Genomic DNA, 25221 nt, shown 5'->3' on the forward strand with positions numbered 1-25221 from the left:
AATATTTTGCACCTAGTAATATCTTTACACATTTTTTTTTCTTACAAAGCATAGGAGTTATGGATGCAATGCATAGCTGCAGTGTTGATCATATACTGAAATAGCTTGACCATAACTGAGAAAATAAATTACTTGAAAGCCTTGAAAACTTGAAAACCTTTCTAGCTCTGGCAAGTTCTTTATGGACACAATTTTACAAAGATACACATAGCTTTATTTACTAGAAGTCTGTAGTGTTATACAGATTAGACAATTGTGTAGAACGAATTGTACCTGTCAGTTTTAAGTCAGCCATCACACACAGGATCCAACTTCCAGTATCTCAGAATAGATTTGGATTTTGAATAGTAACAGAAATGTCTGCCATTTCAACCTAACTTCCAAAGTTCTACGCACCTCACAAAAGATAAAGTATGGAACAAATTGAGACACATTTAATTAATAGCTTGATAGTAATATAATCCAAAAGGAAGGTTCAGGCTTCCTTAAATTGTAGGAACAGAGCTGGACTTGGTACCAGATGTTTCGCACACCTCCACTTAGAGTTAACATACATGGTATGAAGAACCTGGTTGGGTGCGGTTCAGTTGTATAGTGGCACAAAGGTAACTCTTTATTCATGGATCATAATCACTGAACCAAGAAATGCCTATTCTCTTCCTCGAGCCAGATTGTTAACCCAGTACTGCTCTTCTGTTACATGGGGAACCTGATTCAACTTCTGGTGTGGCGCTCCTCAGACCAACAGTGGGACGTAAAGATCATACTATGGAGGCAGTATGCTCTGCCCTGGGGAGAGGGAGTGAGCACCTCACACTACTGAACTGTGACCCTCCAAATGCCTGAGAGGCATGGACAAAATTCTAATGGAGCTGCTTACCAGACAGGATTGTCTCGCCCAACCAAATTATGTTGCTAGTAGTAGTCTGGCTGCAATTTGGAGCATTTGTAGGTGAGACTACAACAGGGCTCGACAAACCCCGTGTGCTAGGTTGCTATGGCGCCTAGAAATTTAAGTCTGGCGCCTAGTATTTTTTTTTGGGGGGAGCAGCTGCCACGCTTCGGCCAGGGCGCCAATGCGCCCATGTGGCATGGCTGGGAGGGGGGGAGCGCTGCGGCTGCCATACTCCAGCCAGGGCGCCCCACTGCTGAGCCCACGTTGTCTGGCTCCTTAATTTTTGGACTGGCTCCTAGCTCCAAAACAAATTTATCAAGCCCTGGACTACAAGGATGGGGAAAATGAGGTTGGGGAGGGGGAATCCCAAATCAATGAGAGGAGGATCTCAAAACAGGATGTGAGCTGAATAAATGTTTTCAAACAAGTGCAGTTGTTGTGGAGTTCCTTTAGGGAAACAAAGTTAATGTACTTAACATTTTTTGGAGGATGTTCTTGCAAGATCAGTGGAAACCTTTTAATGCTTGAAGGTTCCTATTATTGTCTCTGCACTACTCAGTGCCATATAAGAAAACAAAATATTTATGTAAAAATATCATATAATTGACATCTTTTAAGTGCAGAAATTTTATTGTGTTCTTAGGATTTAAACATCAAATAGTAGTCTACATAAGTAAAAGGCCTGTTAGCCTGAATTCTGCTCTCTTCTTTCTAGGTGTGAATATTTCCAGGTCACTTTTTTTTTTTTTTTTGTATTTAGGAAAACTTGTTTCTTTCCATTGGATGCACACTTCTTAATTTTGTTTCCATTTTCTTTTGATTAGCTTGCTATCTGATGGATAGAAGTTGCTCTGAAACTACAATCTATCTTTGCAGTCAGGGATATCCATTTGTGGTTTGAATGAGGTTTACTACTTAAAAGATCCTGCATTAAAACTTCCTTAAGTCATTTTTTGGCTGGTTTTGTGATACTTTTACCACCAGTTCAAAGGAACTTGTAAAACATCAAATTAAAATTTTTAGGTTTTCTATGCAGTATTTGCAATTGAGTACTTCTTTCTATGTATCGACTTAGCAGCCTCTCTCTCCACAGTGCAATACATTTCTAAAGCATATAAGTAGAATAAAATATGGTAGTAATACCTTCTTATTTCTATTCATTCAATAAAATAATCTTATCCTTTGATTAAATGGCACATATATTCAATCCTGATAACATCCTAGTACTATTGATTATATAGTGCCTTAGAGGTACATGGTGCTGTACTGGGAGCGTGCACAAAGGGGGGCAAGCAGGGGCATAGAACTCCTGCGGGGGGGTGGGATGTGAGCTCTGGCTGTGGCAGGGGGGCGGAAGGAAGTGGAGGAAAGAGTGAGCTACTGTTGGTGGGGTGGGGTGGGAGAGTTCCTCCCAGTATGGGTGAGGTGTACAGAACATGCCCCTCCAAAAGGGGTCAGATTTAAATTCCTGCACACACCCTTGTGCTGTGCAATCGGTAATTTGGGTAAAATATGGATTTCTTCATCAGCGTTGAAGAGCTGATCCTCTGAGCTTCTGACTGCTTCTACTCTCAGTGAATGCCAGAAGAGGTCCTTAAAAGTACAAATCCATACAATACACAATGTTGTAATACTGCAAACATGTGAAGTTGTGTATAACTTTAATTTCTTAAATGCTATGTGGGAATAGAGGTATTTAGAGGTTGCCCTTTATAGGAGGAGCAGCAAGGAGTTTCTTTCATGCCACTCTTTATAGTTTGATAATATGTGCAGTTGAAAAGAGGTTAAAAGGGACAGAACGATTAGGGAAAAATATGGTTGGAATGGAAGCTGTCAGAGGAGACATAGGTCTGAGAATAGTTTATCATCCTAATTTAAAACATGATCATTCCAAAATCTGTGGAGACTTTCAGTGCTGCCTTTGTTCCTCTACACATACTTATAATTCTTGTTCGTTTTCAGTAGGCTATTGAGAAATAGTGTCATTGAAGTCCTTGTGTGTGTGTTTTTCTGCTTGCTGCTAATAGAATAAATGAGGATAACTGTAAAATTATCTGTTAATGTTTCCTCATCAGATAGTATAAATTTCAAGCACAGCTGAGCCTAATATATTGTACTGACACATCCAATTAAATGACACGAAGAAAAGCTATGTGTAAGCTCAAGAGCTTGTCTCTCACCAACAGAAGTTGGATACAATAAGTGAGATTACCTTACCCATCTTGTGTCTCTGATATCCATTAAATGTCAATTTTTGTCGGCCTGCTGGAAAGGGAGGAATTGTTATACATGTTTTTATTATACAAATGTTGTTTAAACTTTTTAAAATGTGGAACTAATAGGATATCACCCCATCACTTGCTTGTATGTTGTATCCCTTTCCTCCACCACTTATCTAATTTTGTTTTTTGGCAGATTGTAAACTCTCTGGGGCTGGGAATGAGTCAGCACATTACATGAATTGAGCAGGCATAGGAGAGGCATACTTCCCTGTTGTCACTTTTCAGTGGGGATGACTATAATGCCTATGGTATTACTTAAATAGTGCTTTACAATCATTAGCTAATTGTTCCAACAGATATGGATATTGGAGGTAGGTAAGCTTTATCCACATTTTAGAGATTGTGAGAGGGTGGGGGGAAGCTGGGGCAGAAAGGTTGACTTCCCCAAGATAAACTTGTGTTAAAACTCGTATTAGTTCTGTGTTCAGACCACTAGACCATGCCCCTCTTTTGAAGCTGAATTGAAATTCTGAACTCACATTTCAGTTGGAGGTGTAATGCAGGAATAGTTAATCTAACCCTTCTCTTTGATGTACAAAACAAAAATTAGAACTTTTGTAATTACACTGGAAATGCTTGCCCCAATTCTTCATTTTTTTGGGTATGTTGAGTATCTTAGTCTGCAGTGTTTTGCAAGTTACTGCCTCAACTCTTCAAAGCCGAAGAGATAAATACACCTCTTAGATATATGAATGAATGTAGTGGTTGGCAAATAATTACTCAAATTTAAAGTTGCAAAGAAAAAGTCTTTTTCCATAACTCAGCCTCAGCACCCTGCCTGTCTCAGCTTTATGCTGCTTCTAATCTACTTCACAGTAAGGACCAAGGGACTAGTCACCTGCATAAAAATGCCTAGAAAGCTGGATTCTTCAGCATTACATCTATTTGCTGAAAACTTAGGAATCTTTTTTTTTCCAATTTCTGAGCCAGCACCAGTGCTTATAGAAGTTTTCTGGCCCTGGAGGCATTTCTGATGGTCTGACAATCAAGCCCCTCTGCAACAGTCTTTATTGTGTGATTTAACAGTAGATACCTCATGAATGCTTTGATCCATGTGAAAGGTGGGGTTTCTGGTCTGTACCAGAGGTAAAACATCACTAAACAAGCCAAAAAGATTTTCTAAATTATTTTCCTAGCCTTTTAGAAGTGAGGGTTTTTTTTAAAGTTTATTTTTTACTAGTCCTTAACAATCTGGGTTCTTTCCTTGACAATAGTTAACTAAACGTTTTGGCAGGTTAGCTTATGTCCTCTGTTTCTTTACACAGTGGAATGATTAATTTATTAATTGGTATAACTGACACTATTGTTAATCAGTTTATTTATTATTTGGTGTAACTGACTTCACCTACTTTCAGTTAAACACTGGAAACTATAATATACCTAAGCAAAAACTCCATGTTTCACCTTTCATTAAGGATTTAAAAATTGTACTCATCTATACAATTAGGAGTCTCTGTATTTGGCTTAATGCTGCAGATGCTGTTCTTTGTGCTTCTTAAGGTATGTCTTCACTGCCAAAATAACCCCCCATGATAGCAAGTCTCAAAGCCCAGGTTCTACAGACTCGAGCTCATGCTGCGGAGATAAAAACAGCCATGTAGACTTCCCTGCTTGGGCTCTGAAACCTGGTGTGTTTCAGAGCCAGAGCAGGAACATTTGTGGCTGTTTTTATCACTGAAGCACAGGCTTGAGTCTGTTGATCCAGGCTCTCAAACTCACTGCAGGTGTGTACGCATTCTCCCAGGCCTCCAAATTGGCCTGTTGTTATTTCTGAAACTTCATCTACATATGACACTACCTAGGTAAGACTTGAGTTGAAATTCTCATGCTTCTCATCTTCACTTCCACATTTATTATCTTTTGGGCAAGTCCCTCCTCTATTTCTAAATGGGTTGGCTACTCATTTTGCTCCTACTGGCAACCAAGATTACTGAATTGTCTTCCCAGCTATGTCATTAACTTTCTGTGACACTGTGGCAAGTTATTTAACCTCTCTGTGTCTCAGGTTCATCTCTAAATTGGTATGTATCCAATGTTAGGCTTTGCTTATGTCTGTAAAGCACTTTGTAATCCTCTAAAAATGCTGTAGAAATGCAGTTTTATATTTTATCAACTAGAAGTCTGATGGCTCTGTGACATAAAAGGATATGAAAAAATAGGTCTTGGTCTTTGGCTTTGAAGTTCTGAATAGCTGTTTTGTATATTCATTGTTTGGAGAACACTTAATTTGTGCTAAAATACTTTATCATTTAAATTGCATATGTCCTAAAATACAATATGAAGAAACCCTGGTAGCTTTCCTTCTTAGTATTTAAATATTTAACTAAGCACACTTGTTCTATTGCAAAATGTTTAGTGAAGGCCATGAAACTATTGAACTTAATAATAAAGACAGAACACAGTAATTGTTTTGCTGAGCTGTATTGCAGCTGGAATATATGTGCCGTTTTGCTTGGCTTTTAGTAAAGCCTTCTTCAAAAATTTGCCATGAGTCTCATGTTTGATGTAGTGTCTGTGTTGTGCCGTAACTTCAGGAAGTTTGCTGGTCTGCCTGAAAAGCTTTAATCATCTAGTTGATCCAACAGTTGAGCACTCTAAAGTTCTTCAGATTCTTCTTGTTGGTTGTTGCTTAAGTAATGGTTTAGGGTTACAAGTTGTGTGGTTGGAAAAACCTGTCAGATTCTTTACAGTACAGTAATTTGGAAAAAAAACTAAAAGCTAACTTTTAAAGTTTATGTATTTTTATTTCTGATATGGGAGTTTAGTTTTTTAAAACAATATATGCTTTTACTTTTCACGTTGTCAAGAAGAATTTAAAGTTTATATTGTTGATTTTAGTCTTTCATTTTTTTGGTTATATCACAGTCAAGTGAGTTTGATCTTCACTTACTATCTCTGGTGGACTTTTGTCCCATTACAAAACAGCACATCTAGTAGCCTTTGCTCGGGAGAGAACTAAGACTAAAATAACAGTAATGTTGCAGGTCGGGGTTGACATGCACTGACAAAACTGTGTAGGGGAAACTTCATTGTCACTCTGGCATTGTTGAGTTTGTGGAGGTTCCTGTGTGGAGAATGGAGGTGAAGCAGGAACAAGTCAAGTAAGTCTCTGTTTGATGATAGGATTCAGTCAGTAAGTGTAGTAGTTTTTCTACATAGCATGTAGAAATACTCAAATCAATACACAGAATACATGAGCTTCTACTAATGCTTAAACTGAAATAATCACAGAAGTCAACATGTGGTGCTCATATGCAGCCCTATAGATACCAGCAACTGTATTTTAACTTTGAGTGTGAAGTTATTTGTGTAGAATCACTTTGACTTGCTGTTCAGCAGCAAATGGAGACTTTAGAAGTGTAACTCCCCCCACTTTTCTTTTTTACCGTTAAATTCTTCAAAGAAGCAAATGACTTGGATAATGTAAGAATGAATTATATTCAGCTTTCCCTTACATGTCTTTAATTTTTCAGGAGAACACGCTCCTTGCATGGACCATGTCCAGTGACGACATTTGGACCAAAGGCATGTATGCTGCAGAACCCTAAAACTATAATGTAAGTACCTCTTTTTCAAGTGCACAGTATTATTGTCCTACATTTAGGAGAATATCTTGGTCTGTGGTTTTTTAAATAAAAATTTACTGTATTTTACCCTGTGCAGCCAGTTATCTGGGTTGCATTTCTTTAGCGATTGCCTTAACAAAGTGCTTCAGGAATACACCACTTTCTTCCCAGCTGATTTAAGACTAGAGAGGGGAAATCATCCTGAAACAACTGAAATGGTATGTGCAATGTATCTACTCTGAAATTCATCCAAAGTAAGCTTAGTTAGGTATAATTTGTAGTAACTACAGCCAACAAATAATGTTCCATTTCTAGAAAGGTGCATTCTTTTCTTCTCTCTGCCCTGCTTATAGCCAGTATCTGAGAGACAGCCTCTGGTCTCTCAGATACTCCATATCTTTCCTTAAAGTCGAGTTTATATTAGGGAATCTTTCTACTATTGCTGCCAGTGGTTCAGTTTCAACATTGTTAGCAAAATTGGAAGTCCTAGTGTATGCCTGGGGCAGCTGTAATGCCTGAAAAGGCTTTTAACTCTTTTCTAAAAAAATGAACTAGGTTTCACATTGACAATGTCCTTTCATGTCCAAGATTGTGCAGTTTTGTTTAAGTGTGTGTTTCTCTAGTGAATATTCTATAGTGGTTTTGTTTGCATTGCTGTAGTCAAGTTACCTCAAAGTTTACTCTACAAACCCCTTGTCTTCACAAGTTTATGATGGAAGTGTTGCTTTTGTAGCTATCGGTGGGGTTTTTTTTTTGTTTTTTTTTTTGTGGCTATCTTTTTATGAATTGTCATAGGTTTGATCCACTGCAGCATGTTGCACTGCCATTAATGGGGTCATGTATTACTAGACTCGGATACTACTCTACTCTAGTGAAAACTGGCTTTGTATTGGAGGTTGCAGGTCTGGTATCTGGAGAAGCTAATTGCTTCCTTCTCTGAGTACTAGATGTCGAAGGAGAAGTTGATGCTACACTGGGTTAGGCAATGTATTCTTAAGATGTGGACTCAAGATCTTACTCCTTCAATCCAAACATGGTAGTGCCTCCTTTTCCATTATAAAGGAAGTGAATGCACACTGTTTCTATTTTGAGAGTTTTATAACTTCCCTTCCTGAATTAGATGACTTTACACTTTATTAATAGATTTTTATATGAAAATATACACACCAGCTGAAACTGGTCAAATTGTCCATATGGTGCATGAGGACCTTTTTTAAACATGCATTTTTTTTGCTCTTAAAGGATTTGAATCACATGTCTATGGCTAATCCAGAATATTTTGGAGAATCTAAATTCCCTTCAGTCAAAGGGAGACTGTCAATTAAGGGTTCATCTCAAATTCAGATTTTGTCAGAAACAAGTTTTAAAAAACATTGCTGTTGGCACTATATTTATGATGATTTTTAAAACCTTCGTGCACAGGTTTAAGAATTTTTAGGTTTCCTTAGATTTTTAACATTGCAGTCTTGTGGACCCTTATTTATTTGGATTTAAACAATCTATTCTGTAGTTGTTTCTTTGCTGGACTTCTTTTTTAGTTGTTTGTCAAAGACAATCTATAGCAGCAAATGATATTTTTCTCTCCATGCAACAGAAAAGTCTACAAAACTTAAATTTTTCCATCTCTGCTTCTACAAATCTTAATCCTCCCACCCACCCACCCCCAAATAAAAATCCATACTTTCTTGCTCACATATATGGGCTGTGCAGCATGCCCTAAAGGTCAATAAAATTTGGGTTATATTGCACCAAGGACGGGGGTGAATTCCAGAGTCAAAAAGCTCTGTCCAGAGCTTCTGGAATTCCAGAGTCAAGAATGACTTGTCACCTGCACCTTCTCCTGTATACGAAGGGATCTTGAGCATCTCCACTGATCACCATTGCAGCAATGTGTCCTAGGGAGAGAAACAATCTTATAAACTAGAATTTACACACCCCTCTACATGCTGGAAGGGAGAGAAATGGCTTTCTGTTTTCTCTCTTCCTCACTAAAGATGCCTGGCTGTGAGCAGGAGGGAAAAAAGGTTGTGGCTATCTTTTACTTTCTCCCAGCTTTGCATTCTGAGGAGTCCTCACCCATGAATAATTCCAATGCCATGTTTATAGCTTTCCCATGTAGCAGCATGAAGTTGACATGACTTGTTTTGCAGACAGGATTCTGAATTGCCCCAGTGAAAACTGACCACTGTAGTGTTAATTCCACTCTGATGCTTGCTTGGCAAAGCAATGAGCACCAGCAGAGACACTATAGCTGAATGGCTGTAGACTCAGGAATCCCTTATGTATTATTTGTCAGGTTATTTCTGCCATCATATTACTTCCCACCTGCTACTGGTGAATTAATTTTTTAAACCCTGATACAATGCTAATTTGAATTACAGATAAGTGTTTGAGAACATTGTTGGTATTCTTCATGAAGCAACTCTTGTTCTATTGACTGAGCAACCAGTAGTCATAACATATATTTTAAGAGAACACCACAAGTTTAGACAGAAATTCTGGACTATTCATTGTTATATCTCAAAACCAATTTATTTTCTGTGAGGCATGAAGACTGAATCATATTCCAGATCTTTCATGTTGTTAACCTGTAAATTTCCATGATTGGAGGATATAAAAGTGGCTTGACAGAATTATTCTGAATTTCACACCTAAGCATTTGATGCTTGATCTAACCAAAATATGTAATACCTTAATTAAATAATTAATGGATTTCCAAAATAGTTTGATCTTGTAATTCAGTTTATCTAAAGATACATTGGTCAGGATTCTTTGGTTGTTCGTTTCCTAGCAGAATTATAACTGAACAACTTGTAACAGCTTTTCCTTAATTATATCTAGGGTATATTTATGGCCCATATTTTATCTCCTAAACTACTTTGTGAATTTTCAAATAAGTTTATTTCCAATTTGCAGAGGGCATGAGCCATTTAACTTAGAATAATTCAGGGAATGTAAGCAGTAAGCATATTAGTTATATTCTGGAAATTGCACATAATCTGTAATTCTGATGTGAATTACATGGAAAAGAGTTTCTTATCACTGATGGAGATTGATCTTTATTAGAAGGGATTTTTTAAATCATACAATACAATCTGATAGTGGTGGAACTCTTCTCCATTGATTTGAAGTTTAAAGTTATAATGGAGTGAATTGTTTTCTGTAAAGAATCACAGTATCATGTGAATTTAAAGAGTAGAAGTAGATGTTTGAAAATTGAGGCTGTTGGTGTTCTTATCAAATTTCTTTCCCATCCTTTATTTTATTCTTTACTGTTGGCATTCTTGTTTTTATCTACCTATAAACTGGCATTTTTCTCTATTTAAAGTGTTGGGGGAGGGATGGGGACAAAGATTTGCATAGACTTTGTAAGGTGCAGAACTTGCTAATTGGTATCATAGTGTGGTGAACACTTCCCTTTCCCCTGTAGATCTTAGTTTCAAGCTGATATTTCTAGACTTAGAACACTGTAGGTGCATGTTCTTAAATTGAAGTGCTTTACCTATGACACCTGCTGTGGGCAAAACTTAGGTCAACCAGCCAATTTTGCTTACCTCATGCTCTGCTGGTAAAATTAGTGCAGAAACAAGGCATTAATTCAATTCTGCAATTGGTGTCAGTTGGCCAGTGGACATCTCAGTTAGATGGCATAAAAATATTGCCTGTCTCCCTCGAGCAGACACTGAATTCATTCCTAATTTGGTAAACAGGAGTGAGCTGAGAGAGAGAAGATAAATAAAAATTTGGGACTAACCATCCTGATGAACGTCTCTTAAAATAAGCTGGTGGGTGTACTATTGCTCTTAATTTTTAATTTAAAAAATGTACAAAATGAAGTGATCTGGATTTTTAAATGTGCACTAAAGTAGTAATTTTTCCTCAAAATCTGTTGGTGATTTTTCTGGTGAAGGTGTGGAGGAAATGGTGATATGCAGGCAGGACTTGAACTTCCTTATAACCTCTGTCAGCATGAGTTTGTGGTTAAAATGACTAATTTGTTTGAAGATTTTGCTTTCATCATGTATTTCATCACCTGATTATGAGAAATAGACTCCTCCCCATGGGCTGACCCAGTGCTGTACAATATAATGATAGCATGTCAAGATTAGTCCAGTACAGAGACTGTAGGCAGTACTAAGAGCACTTTAATTGCCAAGAAAAAACAGCTCATGCAGTGTTCAGAATTGCTGGGTAGATAAGGACATTCTTGGGTCATCAGAGTGAAAGGCTGTTTAGAATCTAAACTGTAAATGATAGTTTCAGCTTTCAAGAATTGTATTTTTAAAATGAGGTTGTTTTTTTTCTTGATTATTGAAAATTGTAGTTTAAAATACTTTCGGCAAGAAGAATATAACAGAAAATCCTAGATTAGAATGGGAAGGCAGCAGTTTGTATAAAAGCACAAAATCTGAGTCTTTTACAGTACTAGTGTCTGACAGAATTGAAGAGCTTGTTTGTGGAAAAGCTATTATTGAAATGACTGAATGGCATTAATTTTAATGAAAAACCATTGGTATAAATATTTCATTTTTGGTAGCTTTTAATCTCAGTTAAACTTTTTTGAAAGGAGTTTTTGCAAATGAAAGATATTAAGATGTGTCTAAATTATTTTTGGTAACACTTTTGTATTGAATTTTTCTGTGAAGCAGCAAAAACATTTTATCAGGACCATTTGAAATGTTCAACTGGATATCTAATTCAGACAAAAATGATTTGTTTAAGGTAGCAGTTCTGTTAAAAATGATTAAGTCAAGGCCTTTTCTGGAGTTCTATTTATTGCACTTGCATGACTTTTGAAGAAAGCCATGAAAATCTTTAAGCATGTTATGAATGACCCGTCGTTTAATAGAACTACATTGAAATGGTGAGTACAGTGAAATAATAAGCTGTTTGTATCATTTACCATGGCATTTAGTAATGTGAGAATTCATTAGAACTAATATGGACTTTGTCTTATTTGCTTGAATAATCTACTATTCCTACAGCTAGCAGAAAAACATTGATTACGTTGAAATGTCTTTATCCTGTCTCTTTGTTACAGATATGAGACTATACTAATTTACTTTCTGAAAACTGTTGTAGAGGAGAAACAATACTACTTCTTTAGTGGTCATTAATGTTGAAGATGGCTTGTAAAATTTGAATCCCTTTTCCCTTTGCAATTGTTTTTGCAGCAATTTCAAATGTGCTGCTTGTGACTGTTTTCTGTATTGTTCAGTTGCTTGCTCCTTCATACATTGATCTTAGAAATAAGGATTTTTTTTTAATAGCAGTTCAGTTAATGGTTGGATAGTAAAATTGGAGGAGATTTCAAAGTAAGCAGTGATCTTAGTTGTGTTGACCTTTGAAACACAATACATTGTCTTCAAAACTAAAACATCTAATAGGATTAAAAATAGTGGAGAAAAGGATGGAGGAAACTGAAGGCCTTGTAAATGGTATGGGGTAGATGAGTTCAGATCCCTGTTCTCCCCTTTACATTCTGTGGTTACATATAAGTAAAAAATACAATATTGTTTGTCAGTAACTCTGTAGTTGGTGTTTTGGTATTTTACTACAGTCTAGTTAATGCTACATATATGTACATACAATATAATATACTTATAAGCAGTACTGGGTATAGAAGGTGATCTTTTCAGCTTTTATCTTACAATTCAGGATCCCTTCATGAAATTTTTACGCTATGTATGTTGGAGATGTCAGTGACAGTAAAACTACTGTGCTTTGTTTTAACCCTCTATCTACCAAAAGATGGCTATTCCAAATCTGTTTGCAAATTTGGCTTATTCAGCATTTGCATTAATCCACTTGTCTGCTTGGATTACCTGTATAATATATGGAAAAAGATGAGATGCTTATTAACTGTTAAGCACAAGTATGAAATGATTTACTTATTAGCTTTAGATGTTCATCCTAAAGAAACAGAGCAGAATGTAGATGTGTTCCCTAAATCAGCTAAATGTATTATGGAGCAACAGTTGTTGCCTTGTATTTAGGGTTGCAACTAAGATTCCATTACAGATTTTTTTGCCCCCCAAAATCCACCAAGTTATATTAGTCTAATTGATAGATTAGATCTGAGGCTTAAGTTGTTTTTGTAAAATTAGAAGTGAGTTTGACAAACTGAAAAGTGAATTGGACAATAAAACTCTGAAAGGAAAATATGAACTCATATCTTGCAGTAACCTTAACTTCACCTTAATGAAGTTTTTGTGTAGGAATAGAATTAGTTGGGCAACTGTTCAGAAGGCATAACTAATTAGCTTAACTAAATAGCACTATTGCAATATCACCGAAGAGGAAATATAAAATGTTTACTAAGGGAACTTCCCAGACTAGAGCTAAAATATTTAAAACTTCCCTTTACAATTCTTGACATGTTTTGGTTTTAATGATTTCAGATTGAGAGTCTCATTGATTGATTAAAATGTTTCCCCTCTTTTTACTCTACTGTTGTTTTGGGTGAATTTGGTAGCTATATTCAAGTCTGAAGAAAAACTGAAGGATTGATATAGGAATATCAAAATACTATGGGAATTGTATCAAAATACTATGGGAAACATACCTTTAAAATAATTATTTGAGAGAAAACTGCATTATTTCTTAGGTTGACATAGGCCCATGCAGAATGTTTAATTTATAGTGTTGGATGAAAAGCATAACACTCTTTCATGTTAGTACTTTCTCAGCTACTTTTTCATGTTACTACTTTCTCAGATTTCTAATTGGATGCTTCACCACTCTGATAGTCCAAATGGAATGGCCCCTAATGCAAGGGTCAGGGGAGCACAATCACTGGAAGTCTGTTAGGGTACATCTACACAGCAACTAGACACCTGTGGCTGGCCTGTGCCAGCTGACTCGGGCTGACTCAAACTTCTCTAGCATGTTTGCACCTGCAGAGTAGGCACCTTAATATAAGTTGAGTCTGTCAATTCAGTGGAAATAATTGCTATATTGGGACAGAAAAATGGTCTATCTAGTCAGAACGCTATACAATATAAAGCAGTGCTGTTTGGCTCCAAGAAAACCGCTATAATTATAAATCACTGTATAATTGTTTAGTTGCATCTTTCCAGACCTCTCATGGTTAAAACTTAGAACATTTTCTTAACAAAGATTGAACAGAATGTTCTCAATGAGAAGTGCAATAAGATATTTGCTGAAAGCTGGCTAGTATAGCCTTGCGTTGTAGCCAGTCTGGTCTCTTTACATTAAATTTAATTATTGTGTTAAGATTTGGAATGATTATTCACTTCTCTTGTAGTCCAGCATATTTGGACTAAAGGAGGATGTTAACTTGATGGTCATGAAATCACAATCCACTTTCCCATGTATAATAGTTATACCTTTGATTCCCCTCCACAGGCATATTCAGGACCCAGCAAGCCAACGGTTGACATGGAACAAACCTCCAAAGAGTGTCCTTGTTATCAAAAAGATTCGTGATGCCAGTCTGCTACAGCCTTTTAAAGAACTCTGTGTATATCTTACTGAGGTAATTCAAATTGTGAATGTTTGGACTTTTTCATAGTAAAAGTAGAACCATCTCATATTTAACTTGTATGTATTAGCTTTATTACAGATGGAGTGTATAGAATTATATGAATAAATAAGACAGTACATACAGAGAACAACAGAAATAATAAATTGCTAAACTTAAAACATGTGACTCTCTTGCTATAAGAGCTCTGCTTAATTTACCTTAAAGGAATCTTCTTCTCTAACATAGATGAATAGGATAAAATACTCATTTCATTATGTCTTGAGCAAAATATTAGCAAGTATAGCAATGTAACCATATCACAGGCATGTAATGAAAATTCCAAAGTTTAGTTTAGTTTAATTCAACCATTATGTGACCCTCACATGACAATAAGTATTACGCTTACATTCTTCTGGGTTATAACAATACATACAGAAGTAGGAAATCAGTCTTGTAATATTTTACATCATATGTTTTAAACTAATAGAATATTGCTGAGGGTCAGACATATGTTCTTTCATTAGCAGATTTTTTTAGTAAATAATTATGCTTCTTTTAGGAGAACAACATGATCGTTTATGTAGAAAAAAAAGTGCTAGAAGACCCAGCCATAGTTAATGATGATAATTTTGGACCGGTGAAGAAGAAATTTTGCACTTTCAGAGAAGGTACAGTAATGATTTCTTAAAATCTAGGTTTACTACCTTTTCGTCCTGTTTCCTTAGTGATTTATTCAAATGAATCGGATTGTCTGATGGGAAATCTGTTCTTGATAAACCCATTCAGTTGTTGTTTTGATAGCCTGCTGTCAATTATTTACACTTGTAAATTAGCATCAGTGTGCTGCACCAAATTTTCATCAGTAAATTGAAACCTTTGATATATTATGTAAATTAAACATTTATTTTCAATGTTATCCTCTAGATTATGATGATATCTCCAATCAGATAGACTTTATCATATGTCTGGGAGGAGATGGTACCTTGCTTTATGCTTCTTCACTTTTCCAGGTGAGTCCTATAGGAAATAGTTTTTAGAGGTCCTTTTCCTAATCAAGTCCCCTATGTTAGAGACAGTCTTGAAGTTTTCTGCCATGTTGTGTTTGTTTTATTCTGCTCCTGATAAGTCTCCCCTTCTTATCCAAAAAGCATGAGAGCTACTTAGGTGAATTATATCTGTTTTTTACTATTATGCGCAACTAAAGTAAAACCCATAATTAAGATATTTGCAGAAAGATTGGGCTGTAATATGGTACCCCTTACACATTAAAAAGAAGGGAAGTAACATAAATGTTCGATTTGTTCAACATTTAACAGTTTCTCAATTCTTCTTTCTATTAATAGGGTAGCGTACCTCCAGTTATGGCTTTCCATCTGGGATCTCTTGGATTTCTTACCCCATTTAACTTTGAGAACTTTCAGTCCCAAGTTACTCAAGTTATAGAAGGTAAGAATTTTTTGTAATGCAAATCAGATCTTCTATTGTCTTTGCTGCTTTTTAGAGAGTTATCCTTTATTTGTATTGTTAGGAATTTTTTTTAAAGAGGGACTCAGTTGAACTATCAAAAATATATGAATTGATATTTTAACAACTTTCACTACTGTTTTCCTCACTGGTTTTATAGTTGGAATGCTCCAGAAATACCTTCTTGCTTTATTATGGTATGCCAAGAAAGAATATAAAATTAATGTTCTGCACAACTTCTGAGTATATGTATAAAATGCAAAAATCTAGATATAATGGCAGGGATACACTCTAGATGACCCATCCACTTCTGACTTTTTTTTTTTTTTTTTTTTTTTTTTTTTTTGGTATGCTGTGTCATGTTAAAACGGTAAGAAATCAAGCATTTGAAAGTCAGAAAAATTCAAAACTTAAAATTTCTTCTTGAATCTTGTTCATATTGTGAATTGAAGATATCCTGTTGATGTGTTAATAGACAGTAAACCATTACATGACATCTGATGAAGTGGGTTACAGCCCACGAAAGCTTATGCCTGCAGAAATTAAATTTGTTAGTCTTTAAAGTGCTACAGGACTCTCGTTGTTTAAACCATTACAGTTTACACTGAATATGGAAAATTGGAATAGAAAATCATGTGCTATGTGACTGAGTTAGCACTGAATGAGAAATCTTAACTTTTGAATTTTGTCTCAAGTGCTTGATTTCTCAGCCTGAATGGTGCCTTTACAGTAGTTCTCAGTATTTAAATTATGTTTGAAAGAAAAGGAAAAAAACTGGTTTTACAGGTCACTTGGAAATAAAGTTGTTCAGCTTGCATCCCAAAATTAAGCTATCCAAAAATATTATCAGAATTGCCATGTTGCTAAAGTTTTGCCTTTAAGAGTTCATAACTTTTAAAAATGAATTGATTGCCTTCATGTTTGTCTTACTTAAGTCTCACTAAGGATAATAAACAAGCTAAATACAAAGTTTCTAGCTTCAGCTGTTTTGGGTTATGTACATGTAAAATCTCAGATTTCTCATTAGAATATATGGGGGAAGTGGGTTTTTATACTTGCATTACTCATATTTGACTCAGGTTTTGCTCATTCCTACCCCTCCCCCCATTCAATTTTGAGTTAAGACAAAACATGGAAACTTTCCTTGCAAAAGAAACTTGAAAACATTATAAGCAACTGAAAAGTGGGGGACAACATTTCACAGTGAATGCTACCAGCTTGCTGTGAAAACAGTGCAGTTCCTGATAATGTAGTAGTTGCCACTCTAGTGTTGCATTTTGTTTTTTTTGTCCTTCACTTTTTTTTTTAATAGGCAATGCAGCACTTGTTCTTCGGAGCAGGCTGAAAGTGAAAGTAGTAAAGGAGTACAGAGAAAAGAAGACATTGATACAAAATGGTATTGAAGAAAATGGAGTGATGACTACAAGTCTAGAGATAGAAGTAGGCAAGCAAATCATGCAATATCAGGTCAGAGTCTGAATAGCATAAAATGGGAAATAAGCAAAAGAACTAAAATAATTGACTTCACTTTAGTTCATCACCAGTTCTCTTTCGTTTACTATATCTGCACCCAATTATATTAACCCAGTATTATGACTCCTACAATATCTGCTTCCACATAACTTCCAGAATGGTTACTAAAGATAGTGAAAGGAGGGTGGAGTGTGCAGAAGTATCATTTGCTGCAACCTCATTAAGTGCTTAATTTCTGTAGTATTCTGTATCTGCATCAGAGGTTTCTTTACCTTTTTGAAAACAAAGAAATTACTTACAGTAATATTGAATGTCTGAATGTCCCACCAATTGATATAAGCAAAGGGAAACTCCATCAACAGCAATGGGAACTGGCTTTTGGAAAGTAATTTTAGATAATCATTACAACTGGTGATCACTAAAGCAAGAGTATGTGACTATAAGACTAAGCTAAATTGGGGGGTGGTGGGAGGTTAACCTTTCAAAGATCTGGGAGACATTAACTAGTCACTTGTCTAATATTATGCTGCCAGGGAAATAACTAACTAACTAGTGGTAATGGACATCATGTCAGGTACTAAATGAAGTTGTAGTGGATCGTGGTCCTTCCTCCTACCTTTCCAATGTGGATGTTTTTCTAGATGGACATCTCATAACTACAGTGCAAGGCGATGGTAAGTCCATTTCATAATCAAAAAGCTTATAGCCTATATCGGTCTTAACAGTAAGAAGTAATCTCAGCTCTTATTTAGGTTGCTCCTACTTTTTTTTTTAAAAAAAGGTGCATTGTTTTATGAGGTAGAAATCAAGGCCTTGCCTTCTGCTTCTGAGTTGTTGAAAATTAGGTGTGCAGAGGAGTGGTGAGTTTCATTTAGACAATTGTTGCAGTCCATAGAGCAGCACTGAAAGCAGAAAAGAGGCTTACAGATTGTATCCCATGTGGACGCATGGTGCCAAGTCGCAACTTGTTTGTGTAAGAGAATTAGGGACAAAAGACAAGAAAAATAAGAAGTTGGGGAAGATCATGTTTGGATGTCTGGAGTTTGCTGAAATCTTAAGATCTTTTAATCAAGTCACTACTTATTTAATATTAGCACTTCACCTTTAGAGCTCTTCAAAAACATTACCTTAGAAAGATAGAAGGATTAAGTAAATATTATCAGCATTATACAAATGTACAAACTAAGCATAGTAATTTCACATGACTTGCTCAAGGATGTAGAGGTAGTCTTTGTCAGTGCAAGGATTGGAAAGATGTTTCTGGATCCCAGTCATGTGTTTAAAACAACACCTGTCATATGAAGTGTGAGTTTGTTGCTTAGACTTCTCTATTCATCTATGTAACTTTTTATAAACAATCTTTTAAAGCGTTTATCTAAAAATTCCAGCCTCTACTACACCTATAGTGAGTGAGGCAGAAATCCATCTAGTGATGGGTCAGAAATAGCTTTATTCTTTTCATTTTTTTTTAAAAGTATTTTCAAGTGAAGGAAGTGCAACAGTCCAATTTCTGAGTCTCCTTTTAACAACAGCATTGAGCCATGCATCCACAGGTATAAAACTTTTGTTCCCTTCACAGGAGTCATCGTCTCCACACCAACTGGTAGCACAGCTTATGCAGCTGCAGCCGGAGCATCTATGATTCATCCAAATGTCCCTGCAATAATGATCACCCCAATCTGCCCTCACTCACTGTCCTTCAGACCCATTGTTGTTCCTGCAGGAGTTGAGCTCAAGGTTAAATTGTGTTCTTTCTTTCTTTAAAGATAGAAACTTGTGGAGATAACTATTAAAACCGAAAAAACCAAAGGGGGTACAATGTGTTTATTATTATCCACCATGGCTGAAGACTACAGAATTTTGTCAAGTAATCTTGAAGCAATATATACTTGGTTAGAAGAATAAACTTCTAGACCATGAGTCTCCACTGTCTTGCACCTTATATAGTTATCTGTACCAGTGCAAAATGGGTGTAAATACACTATCATTCTGATTAGTAGTAGCATTTTGTATTCATTGGCATAAGGGTAGATGACCATAGATGACCAGTGAAGGATCAGACCCCTGGTGTCTAAAAACAGTAGAATCACACCTTTCACAAGTGTGTAGTGAAAGTGGTATGAGCTCATCTTTTATAAACCCTCTCTGTCTATTACTGCTGTGGTTAAATAATATAGTTCTGCAGAAAAATTTGGCATGCAAAGTTTTACTACAGAGTGGATTTTGTTTTAACAAAATCATTTTTGAGTGCAAAAAATGAATGTCAGGTGTTTTGTATTTATTATATAACTGTTTCAGTTATATAGTAATCTATACTATGGAAGTCTTGGGCTGTTTTTTAGCGGAGGGTGGGGCAGATAATGTGGCAAGGAGTGAGCATGCAAGGTGGAGTTTAAAGAAAGGATAAGTTTACTTCATGGATTTGTGGCTTATTCTTGGCATCTATGTTCTCTACACAGTAGGTGTTCTTATGATAGTTTGTCAATCACTTAAAAGAAAAACTGTCTTAAATTTGCAAGCTTTAGATTCACCCTGCGTAAAAGTTCAAACCTATTATTGCAGAATGCGGATTAGACTCCGCTCTGCAGAGAATTTCATAATCTCATTGAATTGGGTCATGTATTGACTTTTATATAAAGCTCAGGTCTTTTGTAACTAGAATGCCTTTACTAAATGAGCTTATTGCCATCATTAGGAAAAGACTCCAGTGTACATATAACGAGGGGATGTATAAACTGCACATGAAATATATGACGCATAAAATATTAACTTGTATCCCTAATATGCCAAACATTTTAGTAAAAAATGGCAGCAGAGGAAGCTAAATTTCAGTACAAAAGTAGTAACAAAGTATATTCAGCGGAGTGCTTCCTCTCTGCCCTTTAGCTACAAAAGCTCTTGTATTTTTTTCATTCTGAAGTCTTCCACTTTACCTTTCCTCAGATCATGCTGTCCCCTGATGCCAGGAACACAGCATGGGTTTCATTTGATGGGAGGAAGAGACAGGAAGTCTGCCATGGGGACAGGTGAGGATTTTTCTTTGACTATTATCACCTTCCTTCATAATATTGACACAAGTATCTGTGGCCCCACTTTCAAACATGGGTTAGAGGTAGTATGGAAATGATTGGGTTGTTTTATAAGCCATTATGGCCCTTAAGTTGGACGGTGAACTAAAAATGCTATATCATTTCAGACATTTTCTCACTTGAAATTTTTTTTTAAAATCACATTTAAAAAGCAAATGAAGTGTCAGGAAAATATCGTACAAACATTACTTAATGCATGTCCTTAAAGAATACTTTGGATTTCAACTTGTGGTCCTGATCATGAGAGCAGCTGAGCACAGTGAAATCAATGTGGGTTTCATGTGCACCATACCTCTCAGGATAAAACCATGTTTGTGTGCTGTGCCATTGGCGAGGCTGACAAAACACCATAAAGAGCAGGTATTTGTGGGCAGACAGAGAACTGGAAAATTACCAAAATATTGTACTTGGAGTCTTCTGTAGTGCCCTGACCACTTGAATGGAAAAACGGACAGGAAGACATCAGAGATCCCCATCTTAGATTTGGTGACTGGTCCTTTAGCAGAAAAGTTAGACTCCATAGCATTTGCTGCCTTTATTTTTGGAATTTGAGGCTCTTGGTGACAGTTTAATATTTTAAGATGTTACATTTTGAGTTGGTAGCCCCCAGCAAGGGGATGCGAAGCCCCAAGGATGAGAGGGTCGTGGGCAAGGCAGGTTGACCTAGGACCGTCTGTTTCTAAGAGCTTTGAACTACAGTACCTCTCAATATTTGTAAAGCACTCTGTTCACTGTATTATTGAGGCACTGTGCCTCATTTTTGGCCACCCCCAGACTTTGGAAACTGACCCCTCTCCAAAGATTGAATGCTTAGTGTTTTAGCCAGTGTCCAAATCTGGGTTTCCAGGGCTAATTGATTCTGTAAACACCAAACACAGTCTTATTGCTATTTATTCTCCTCCTTTACTAACTGAGGGTATTTCTGTATTGCAGTATTAGCATCACTACCTCTTGCTATCCCCTTCCTTCGATCTGTTTTCGAGATCCTGTGAGTGACTGGTTTGAAAGCCTGGCTGAGTGTTTACACTGGAATGTTCGGAAGAAGCAAAATCACTTTGCTGTTGAAGAAGAAGAATTTTGAATGTCGACACCTAATGAGACTCATGGGAATTTAAAATGGCAGTATCCCTTGTATAAAAACGTCTTTTAATCCTACTGGGAATAGACCAATACATATATTTTTAAATAGTGATGTACCTCATCAGTCTGCTCTGCTGATGACCAGAAATTATCATGTTGCTTCCTGTCTGCTGAGAATTGGAGTGGAAGAATTTAAAATCTGATTTTTGTTAGCCAGTTTTTTAAAACTTATAATGGGTTGATATTTTTAATCAATATTAACACACAAATCTACAAACCACTTAAAACACGATTGTAACAAGTAATTTGTAGAGTAGCATGGTAAGTTGTACCCAGATACATAATAGAAAAATGGCATTGAAATATTCTAGTTAATTTGGTAGATTTGTAATTCTGTGGTTAAGATCTTAAAACTCAGAGGAATTTTTCTTTTTAAAATGCTCTTTGTTAACATAAATGAATGTAGAGTAGTCAGAATGTCTTCCTGTCAGGTGAACACTTAAATATTTTGCTTTTCCATAAAAAGGTAGAATTAGGGGGAAAGAACCACTATACAGATACTCTACGGATACAAAACTATCTGTATTTTTGTTAGTAAGTTGTAAGTATTGAAACCCCTCTTTTTTTTTTTCTGCCCATTTGAACTAACATCATTTAGCCCCCACTGTCCTCCAACTCTTAGGGTCCCCATTGGCAACACTGACAACTGTTTGCATGGACCAAGTTGGTAAAGTGGCATGCTTTTTTGTTGATGACCTAATTATGCCTGAGCAGTGTTCTGTTTTTTCAGCATGTTTGTGACCCTTAGAAATGGGTTGGGGTTTTTCTTTCCTCTTTTTAACCCTCTGAACTAAGCAGCAGCAGTTGAGGTTGTAAACTACAGATTTTCATCAGGTGCTCATTGCTGACCCAACTAGAGGAATCTGGACTTGAACTGCTATATCTTCTAGACTGGCTGTATTGTTATTCTTTTGAGCCACTAACCACTAATTATGTTACCTAGTCTCACAAGTATGAATATTCTAACTTAGGATCTGAATGCTCTTAATGCCCATTGAAGTTAAGTGTGCTCAGTAGCTCCTTGCAGGATTGAGCTCTTGAGTAAGGAGAAAAGGGATACTGCATTGATAGGCTGATCAGAAAGAGGACACATTCCCAGGATAGTAGCGATGGTGCCTTCAGCACACTTCAAGATATTTTAAGTCTTGTATGTACTTTTTTAAAGTCTTTCAAATGTTTCTAACCTGTTTATGTACATATTTTATTGTACATGCTTTTATGAAAATAAGTAGTTTGAAGAAAGGGTTTGTACTGAAAACACTTTTACTAAAAATCAAACTCGGTTATAATGTTTACATTTATGTTCTTTGTGGTGCAATCTCTCATGACCATATTGTTCAAATCCTAGCATCTTCATTTTCTCTGCACAGACCATTAAAAGGGATGGACCTTCTCTGCTAATCTTGAAGTCTACAGCATATTATTGCAGAGGAATCTGTTTCCTACCGATTAAGTGTGGTGTTTCAAAGAAGCTCTGTTGAACTTCCATGGTTGTCTTGCTCTTGTTAATGTTTGTGCAGTCAGGGGTAACAAAGGGAGATGAATGAATTCCCATGCTCTGCCTAACCTACAGTCCTCTGATTGATGGGCTAATGTCTTTTTTTGTATGTTGCCCTGGTTTTTTTAATTTTGTCAAATCAAGGTGAGAGCACTGCATAAAGCAGATTTAAACTCTGGTAATGGTGTAAATCACACTGAAATTGTGTTAATATAAATTAATGTTCAGTTTGTAAATGTTTTGTAAACTAGAATATTGGTTTAATTCAGTCTGAACCAGCAAAATTTGTGACATCCTTGAGTATGTTCAGACAGCTTTAGATCTTTGTTTTTCACTTGAATTTACGGTATAATTGTTATATCACTGTTTAAAGTTGCTTACGGGTTTTCTAACCGAAAGAGTATTCAATTGTTGAATAGCTGTTTACTTTCTGAGTTACAGAAACATTTTGTTTTGGAAAAGATACATTTCCCGATTTAAAAATGCAATAATTGAGAAAAGAAACAGAGTAAAGCATTTAATTTTAACTTTAGTATATAAATATACTAAAATGAATGAAAATCAGTGGAAAAAATAACCCATTTGAGAAGGTGGTAAGGCAAAATGCATGAAAATGAGCCTTATATAGAACAGAAGTTGGTTGTTTTTTGTTTTTTTTTAAAAAAAAAAGCTAAAACCTAGCATTTTCAGCACCTTTTTTATTTGTGCTTTTTTCTAATAGTAAATATCATTCATTTTCAGTGTACATTTCATAAAATGTATCTCTAAATAAACCCTATGTAACTACTCTCTCTAAATTTGACTTATGTTTCTTATTGAAATTAATCTAACATACCCAGGCAGTTGCGTTATTTGGCTCTGAGTGAAGTTTCTTCATATTTTTCCTGTGAAAGGAACCTTGATGACAAAATCTTTGGATTGCTACACAGCTGAATACAGAGAACTACAGTCATGACTACACGGAATCCACCTGATGGACTTATGCTTCAGTTTTCACTTTGGAAAAGTTACTTAATCTTGTTTTCTTAGCAGCTTTTCTTCAACAAAAGATCTCAAACAGTGAGTTTGTATTTTAATACTTTAAGAATTTTTATAACTATAAGAACACCCCCCCCAGCCAAAGACCCTGGTCTCCTAATTGGCCAACATAAGCAGGTTACTAAGACCTGGTTGATACTAAAATGTTTTTGCCAGCATAGCTATGTCAATCAGAGCTGTGATTCTTCTGCAACCCCTTACTGATATAGCTATGCTGGCAAAAACCTCCTTTTGCCCATATAACTTACTCTGTTTGTGGAACTGGTTTAAGCTGTACCAGCAAGAAACCTCTTTTACTGATAAAAGCTGCATCTCCACTAGGATGGGGGTTGCTAGTATCACTGCACCAGCAAACCCTTTCACTTGTAGGCAGGGCCTAAGTGGAGACTTACAACTGTATTCCTTTGAAAGGAAAAATTAGTTGGTTACCTCCAATTAGTTGGAGATCTTTTTGAATGTAAGTTATTGAAGTACTAAAACTGATGTAAAACAATATAAGCTAGTGAATACTGAACTTTTAAAAATAAATCCTAATGTTTCATGTTAACGCTTTGGAAACTTGTTAAATATTGCTGAAATATCCAATGTTTTTCAAACCTTTCAATAAACTTTTAAAAAAAGTTGGCTTTGTGCATCAGCATTTTGACTTGTCTCTAGAACATTGAAACAGATATGCAGTAATTTCGCAAAAGTACAGTGTGTTTTAGGGTACGTATCACTTGAACACTAGCTTCTATATTGTTACTGTTATATGGAAGTGGAACTGAGCATGTCTGCACTCCTGAGAAAAGACTTTGAATCTTTAAGGAAAGGTACAAAACAAACTTCTGGCATTTGCTATGTAAGCTAAAACAAGTGTTCACATAACTACACTGAATTTCTTAAGGTTTCAGGAATAGAAAAATTACAAGAGAAGGGGATAAAGAACAGGTGAAATTAAGGATAACCTCTGAGACACTGGGAAGAATACTACAACACAATCCTTTTGGCCCCAAAGAAGTTTAGGAATGAACATTCTGCTATGATGCCATACAGCTCATCCTGACCTGTACCCAGTGATAAAATACTAAAGGGCTTTTTAATTAGCCTGGGAATCTAAGGCATCTTTACAGGGTTTCTTGACTAGTCTATCCTGTAACATGTCCAAGAAAGCAACAGCTGGTGCACATTCTTAGGCCACATGAAGGGGCTGACAAGCAGTGAAGGAAATTCATTGTTGGCTGCACCTGGTTAATACAGCTGATTTTGAGTGTTGCATCCACATTAGAGCTGACATGCTTGATAATATGT

At 36.1% G+C, this 25221-nt stretch overlaps 1 protein-coding gene across 5 annotated transcripts in view; it reads left to right on the forward strand.

The window, feature by feature from the left end:
- Positions 1 to 23546, forward strand: part of NADK (NAD kinase) — a 31514-nt gene extending 7968 nt beyond the window's left edge. For 3 of the 5 annotated variants that reach the window (XM_067567186.1, XM_067567185.1, XM_067567184.1), the window contains 10 exons: positions 6651 to 6734; positions 14112 to 14241; positions 14789 to 14897; positions 15154 to 15239; positions 15573 to 15675; positions 17006 to 17160; positions 17741 to 17840; positions 18746 to 18903; positions 20110 to 20192; positions 21189 to 23546. In XM_067567186.1, the coding sequence (XP_067423287.1) occupies positions 6651 to 6734; positions 14112 to 14241; positions 14789 to 14897; positions 15154 to 15239; positions 15573 to 15675; positions 17006 to 17160; positions 17741 to 17840; positions 18746 to 18903; positions 20110 to 20192; positions 21189 to 21336 (1156 nt within the window). In that variant the 3' untranslated portion in view covers positions 21337 to 23546. Of the gene's footprint in view, positions 1 to 5467; positions 6279 to 6650; positions 6735 to 10462; positions 11608 to 14111; positions 14242 to 14788; positions 14898 to 15153; positions 15240 to 15572; positions 15676 to 17005; positions 17161 to 17740; positions 17841 to 18745; positions 18904 to 20109; positions 20193 to 21188 lie in introns of those variants that run through there. The other 2 variants (XM_067567188.1, XM_067567189.1) reach the window with 2 other exon arrangements.
- Positions 23547 to 25221: the final 1675 nt, after the last annotated feature.

Source organism: Emydura macquarii, unplaced genomic scaffold (genome assembly GCF_026122565.2).
Source record: "Emydura macquarii macquarii isolate MOO-44397 ecotype Brisbane River unplaced genomic scaffold, CSIRO-AGI_Emac_v2 contig_2768, whole genome shotgun sequence".
NCBI lineage: Eukaryota > Metazoa > Chordata > Testudines > Chelidae > Emydura > Emydura macquarii.